The 6,849-nt window shown below is 45.6% G+C and overlaps 1 protein-coding gene across 1 annotated transcript in view; it reads right to left on the bottom strand.

Annotated features, from left to right (window-relative positions):
- The window catches only part of MYO5B (myosin VB), a 148,464-nt gene that overhangs the window by 20,134 nt on the left and 121,481 nt on the right, over window positions 1–6,849 (bottom strand). The window contains exons 28-29 of the mRNA XM_017734339.1: window positions 3,359–3,598; window positions 2,471–2,568 (exon numbers count right to left, since the gene is read on the bottom strand). Coding sequence (XP_017589828.1) covers window positions 2,471–2,568; window positions 3,359–3,598 — 338 coding nt within the window. The remainder of the gene's footprint in view (window positions 1–2,470; window positions 2,569–3,358; window positions 3,599–6,849) is intronic.

The following is a 6,849-nucleotide window of genomic DNA, read 5'->3' as shown; positions in this document are numbered from 1 at the left end:
AGATGGTCTTTAAGGTCCCTTCCAACTCAAACCATTCTGTGATTCTGTGAAAGAGAAATGGGAGTGCTTCTTGCAGAGGAGGTGAGAGAAGAAGTGGCTCTTGCCTATAAATCCCACTTCAGAACTTGCCACCCCATCAGAGAAGCTTCCCATTGCAATATTTATTGATCAAGATTAGAAAGGGAAGGCGTTTCTGTTTCTCATGCTGACACCTTTGGGTACAGAACTGTGTAAGTACAAATGCAAATTTGTGCTGGGGGAGGGAATGTTAATTTATGTCCACAAACACAATAATCCAGGCTCCCCAAGCATTTGTCTTCCTCTGTTTTATTGCCATCAACACCAGCCTACAGCTTATAAACCAACCCAATACACAGACAACTGCACCCTGTAACGGGGAGACTGGTGGTGCTTAACAAGCCATTGGATAAATCACTGCAGAAAATCAGGGTGAGAGCATATAGAGCTGCTGCTGCTGTATTTCAAGAGCCAAGCTCCAGCCAAGCTTCACATGAGAGGGAGATGAGAGAATAAAGAACTGAGCCTGGAGACTTCAGATTTCCCCTCCCAAAACTTAAGAGGCCAAAAACCACCAAGGCCAGATCACATGAACTTCTTAAAATTGCAGCTCACCCATGCAATTGCAAGGAGAGAGATTTGTACTCTTGTGGAAAATTAGATCCTGGAAAACTATAGGTCCTGGAGGGATTTAAAATCCACGTGGATGTGGCACATGGTTTAGGCTGTACTTGGCAGTGCTGGGGGAAGAGCCGGACCTCAAGACATCCTTTTGAACCTAAATGATGTTATGATTCAATTATCTCTGCAGAAGTCAAGTGTGGAAACCAGAATGTCTGAAGGAGGACTAGAGCCTCCTGGCAGGCTACAGAGGTCAACATGTGCACCAGTATGGCCAGACACCACTTAATACGGGGGACCTGTGATACCACCTGGTCAGACACATGTCCTGTGAAAGCAGCAACTCTTATTTTGACTCCTTCACCAACCCCTGAACACAAACTAACCACCCTTACACATGCATGCTGGAAAATTTAGGGAGTAATTAAAGCTGTGCCCAACAATGGGATTTCACATCTCATGTGAACACCCACACCTCCAGGGGAATGTTGGAAAGAAAGAAAAAGAAGGAAAGAAGAGAAAATTCACAGAATGCATTAAGTGACCAAAGCCCACATCTTGCTGCAGGAAGCACACTGAGCCCACTGATTTACTGACAAGAATGTGATGTGCAGATTAATCTCATCCCCTCTACTGCAGGAGGGGCAGAAATTTCATCAGCAAGTCCACTTCAGGAAAGCAAATACTCAATGGAAAGTTGAAAAAGACCACAAAGACCAGTCCTGATCCAGCCAGACATGATGCCCAAGTGAGAAACCAATGTCAGAAGAGTCCTTGACCCCAACAGCCCCCTTTCCACCAGGCCCCCAGACCTGGTGAAAGCTGGCTGAACAGCCTGGGCAGAGCCTCAGTCCAGCCATCAGGGTTTTGAGCTCCACTTAAATGGGCCTTTCCTCATATTCATACAGGTGTGAATAAAATCCTCATTAAGTCAGGTTCCAGCCTGGACTGTTAACAACCTTCTGCAACCACTCCACAAAGCAGCAAACTATACGATGTTATTAAAAGCCATTAATCCACAATGGCTGGGTCTTTTTCCTTGCTGAAGGGAAATTATTTAGGGAAAAAAAAGCCTCAAACATCTGTATTTGTCAAGAGAAGAATAAAAAAGATAAACATTTGATTTCCTTGAAGTAAAATAAAAATTTACTTTTCATATTATCTTGCTGTTTAATCCATGTAATTTTTTTCTTCTTGCAAGATGCTGCTTTATTATTTGATGTCCTCCTGGACAGCTGCAAGGACTGATTTAATGCTTGGCAATTATCAGCCCATTGTTACTGGCAGGACAGACACGTGTTCACAGTATTAATCCTCACTGAGGTAAACCTGCAACCAAACAGTTGTTCCTGGCACTCAGTTTGGGTGCAAGAAAACCAGTAATGTGAGTGTTTCCAGGGAATACAGCATGTTTGTTAACTCAGTTAACCACAGCGGGCTTTTGCCTCTGGGAAAACAGGAAGGGAACTGTGGCATCTTCCCAGCACGGTATGAGATACCTGAAATAAATGTCTCAAATACATCCCAAATCTTAGCCTCGCTGCTATTTACATACTGGAAGCAAAGCCAAAACCCAGTTTTGCTCACTTTCAGGTTTGCTCTTCCACCTGCTCAGTATCGGGCTGGAACTAGATGATCTTAAAGGTCTCTTTCAACCCAAACCATTCCAGGATTCTATGATTCCGTAAGATGTGTGTCTTTGGTTTCACCTTCATGGCCCACCCTTAAGTCCACCAGAGGCTGCTAATTCTCTAAAACATGTTGATTTTGGTGTGGATCCATTTCTCACACAGAATCCCCCCGGTGCTGGAGAGGTCTGTGCCACACTTACCGGTTGGTCTCACACATGCCCTGGTAGGCTTCGATCGCATCCTCCTGGTCAACGTGCCGGTCACTGTTGGGCCAGCTGGCATTGGGGGAGATGCTCTCCTGAAGTCAACATGCAAAACAGCAATGTGACATCCTGCTTTAAAACTCTGCCTAGCTTTAAAAGTTCCTGACACCAAACAATGCCCAACCATTCTATTAAAAGCATCCCCAGGGCATCCACCAGACTATTGAGTTTCTATGAATCCACACACATGCAGCAGGAAAGATAAGGGATGGAAGAAGGATGCAGTGAGCTTGAGAAGAGGATAAGCACGGTGCTTGGCTTGGTCTGAAATACAAAACATACCAAAACCTTGAGGAATGGTAAGAGAGCAAATCAATAAAGATTATGTTTCTGGAAAATGTGCCTTTCCATTGGAATGTGCTCTAAATATAAATTCCATCACAGCTGCTTGAGAGACAGGCTCCCTTCTTGCCTACATGTCAGAAGAAACACATTACAGCTACATCAGCCCGAGCAGAATCTGGTCTAGAAATTCTTTTCCCCACCCCATTTCCTTGCAGAAAAAGATTATTGTTGCAAACCATCACCAGGAACATGCTGAACCACGCACATTGGTGCAGGGTTGGTGTGGGCTGGCTTACCCTCATCAGGTATGGGGGCAAGCACCCTACAGTGGTACCATGGCACAGGTAGTCCTGGGCTGTCTGAAATGCCATGGACTACATCTCATCCCTGGGCAGGACCTCCTATATCCCTGCACAACCCTCCATAACCTCTCTGTGCCATCCTGCCCACCAGGGCAGAAATGGCATCACTCAGGCAGCCAGTAAATCTCCACCAACAGACGAGAAGAAGGAAAAGAAAATCCATTACCCTCTCCTTTACCATGTTTTTCCCCATGTCCTTCTGCTGGGCTGCCTTCATAATCTGCGACCTGAGGATGAGCACCTCCTCCTTGCGCACCTCCAGCTCCTCGTTGGCCGATTTCAGCTGGTTCAGAAGCAGATTGTAGCTGTCCCGCATGTCGTTGGAGGAGTTGTTCTGGGTGGCATGGTCTGCAATGGCCTTCCTCAGCTCATTGAGCTCATTTTTCAGCTTCTTGTTCTCTGACTCCAGCTCTTGCCTCTGGAAAACATCGAGCCATTAAGCAGTTTAGATAAACTGCCCTGTGGTGCCTCATCCCGTTCTGAGATGCCTCTAGGGGGACTCAATTATCGATGATTACAGATCAATGCAAGCCAGGATCTGGGGTTTGCTGCCAGCCCAGCTATCTGTGGTTCAGGGAAGGCTTTTGCTTTAGTCAGCAGCCCGTTGCTATTTACTAACAACATTACAGGGTGACCCACAGTATTTTTTATTTCTTGACACTATTTCTAAACACAAAATCAGGCTGTTAAAGAAGCTAAGCATGTTGTTTTCTCCTCTACCTCTTTTCCTTCCGAATCAATAAATCACACAACCCCCACAACATTCAGCTCACCTTTCATATTCATTAGATAAGCTGGAAGATGCTGATTTGCACAAACCATCATCATGGCAGGCATCCCTTAGGTGAGTTACGGGTCTGTGAATTCCCTCTTCTTTTCTCATACACTTTGTAATTCCCCCACCCCAGTGCAGTGTTTATAGCTGGACGATTTCCTGATGTCTCACCCTGATGTCTCCTCAGCCACTGCTGTTTGACAGGCAGAGCCAACACTGTGCAAGTTTGATGCCAACTGATTCTCCTGAGTAACAATGTGTTTGCTGAGACAACTGAAGGGCTTATTCGTTTTTGCACAGCAACATAAGACAGAGGAATAGAACTCTGGCAGCTAAGACAGCCTTTATTTTAGTCTGTCACCACAAAGCTTTGTTTGCAGGTGGCAGCACAACATTTGGCAGCTCTTTCCCACCACCCAAAACCCACCTGGTGCATCCTTGCTGGGTCAAGAGCAGCTTTGCTCCTGCACACGGTGCAATCACAGAATCATGGAAAGCTCATCCTGCTCCACACCTCTGCCATGGCAGGGACACCGTCCACTATCCCAGGCTGTTCCAAGCCCCATCCAACCTGGCCTGGAACACTGCCAGGGATCCAGAGGCAGTTTTTCTGGGAAACCTGTACCAGAGCTTCATCATCCTCACAGCCAAGAACTTCTTCCCAATATCCCATCTAAATCTACCCTCTTCAAGCTTAAATCCATCAGTCCTTGCTGTGGGTCACACACTGGGTGGGAGCCAGACTCCTGGGGTCCTGTTCACAGCCAGAATCCCAACAACCCACCTTCCCTTTGCACTGATCCTCCACCTCTGGCTGCTTCATGGTGGCACCCAGGACTGTTCCCTCCTGTCCCCACCCCCTCCGACCTCTCAGGCAATGCCAAACCCCAACAGGACCCTTGTCCAACATGGCACAAACCAACATCCCTGCACGTGAGCTGACAAAGTTTGCTGTCTGATGTGGGGTCAGCTCTTTCCTAGGGACCAACCCCCATCCATGTGGATTCTCCGGTGTCTACAAGAGCACAAGATTATTCCACTGTCACCCTTATGTCTCATCTCCCCACTGCTTACTGAGCCTTTCCACAGCTTCCTTTCACAACCCCTCTTATCTCTGGGATAGCTCTTCATTATCAGCTTGGGCTGAGTCGAGCTAATGAATCCAAAAATGGCTGGGGGGGATGGGGGCAATTTATACAATCTACACAGTGTAGCTAGCACAGCTGTGTAAACCCTGTTTCCATAGGAAACGGGTGTTGTAATTATAAATCCTTACAAATTATAAATAGCATGGCTTATCACAGCAGAGGTGTGAACAGAATAGCTGATGTGGCATCTGGACAGCATGCTCCAAGCTGAGCAAACAACATCAGTAATGGGGCATATTCAGGTACTTTATACCATCCGCCATGGAAAAACCTAAAAAACAATAACAAATGCCTTAGATCCATCAATTCCTCCACATTAACCACAGCAGAGGGAATACATGAGACATGGGCTTTTTGGTGTTTAAAGCAGGAGTTGGAAGTGTGTGAGTGGTGGGAATTGGTATCAAACTGGGTTTAACTCTTCCTGCTACATGGAGAAAGCCTCACCTCACTCCTCACTGATCATGAAAGCAACTACTTGCTTGCTTTTATACCAAAATAACTCTCCTGTGGGTTTTGTTATTTGCTGGGTAAGACCTCTGCCTTCCTTTTTCTTTACCTTCCTACTCCTTCTCTTTCTATCCCTCTCTCCCTCTCTTTTTTTTACAATGGGTCAGCCACACTGCTAACTCCAAGGACTGGTCATTTCAAGCTCTGCTCTGGTTAGAAACAAAGCCAGGAAGACCAGGAAAGAACACAATAAACAATAACCAAGAGGCCCTACCCTGCACTCCTTCCAAAGTTTACATTTAAATTTATTCCCTACTCCTTTCTTTGTGGATTTCATGGAGCAGTGTTAAAACACCTACTGTCCCCACCTCATACGCCCTTTTTGCACCAGCACTTGCCATGGAAGATCAGAAGCTAAAATAAAATGCTATGGATGTGGAAAGAGATTTCTACTGGCAAAATGCTCTTTCTTCAGCATAGTCCAGTCATGCTGATACATTTGACGAATACTTGACAAAAAAATTTGACAAAAAAAAAACTTTGCAGTCAGAATGTAACAACTGAACTTGAACTCACACTTGTCCCAACATATGCAGTGTTAAAGACCTCTGACAGGAGTACCCAAGCACTAAGGGTGATGGAAATAGCTTCACTCCTTAGCAAAGGGCTTACAGAGCAGGGCTGGGGGAAGTGTGAGCCTGCCTAAGCCAGAGGTTAGCACTGCCATGCCAGGATTTTGCCCCTGCTCTTCTGTCTCTGGTACTTTGCAGGAAAAGAAAATCAAATCCTCCATGCAGCTCATTTTATGATGAGCTGCCAAGTGTAAGGGATGGAACAAACATCCCAGCTATGCAATGAGTGAGAAACTGAATTATGCATCATGCTGCTGCTTGGAATCCTAGAATGTTTGAGTTGGGAAGGACCTTTAAAGGCCATTAGTCCAGCTGCAGACTCAGCTCCCACTAGAACAGGTTGCTCAAAAACACAGTCAGAGCAAAGGCACCTTGGTGCTTTCATTCCCACTGCCACTTTCCAAACTTGAAAAAACAAGGAAAACACATTTTTCACTGGCATGTTTCAAGGACATAGCTCCCTGTTTTGCATTCCTGGATAATGATTAACCAAACATCTGTCTGGGCATATTTTGGGACAGCATCTTCTGAGAAATGTATTTATCCATTACAAAGGACAGGTAACTTCTGCCTGTAAATTTATCAGTGTTAGCTCAAGTTTCACACATTTATTTTCAGCCTTACAAAACTAAACAACCAACCCTTTATCCAGATGAGCCTCTCT

This window comes from Corvus brachyrhynchos, unplaced genomic scaffold, assembly GCF_000691975.1.
Source record: "Corvus brachyrhynchos isolate BGI_N302 unplaced genomic scaffold, ASM69197v1 scaffold285, whole genome shotgun sequence".
In the NCBI taxonomy this organism is placed as follows: Eukaryota; Metazoa; Chordata; class Aves; order Passeriformes; family Corvidae; genus Corvus; species Corvus brachyrhynchos.
The sequence above is the reverse complement of the archived record's forward strand: the minus strand, read 5'-3'. Positions and strand labels throughout refer to the sequence as shown.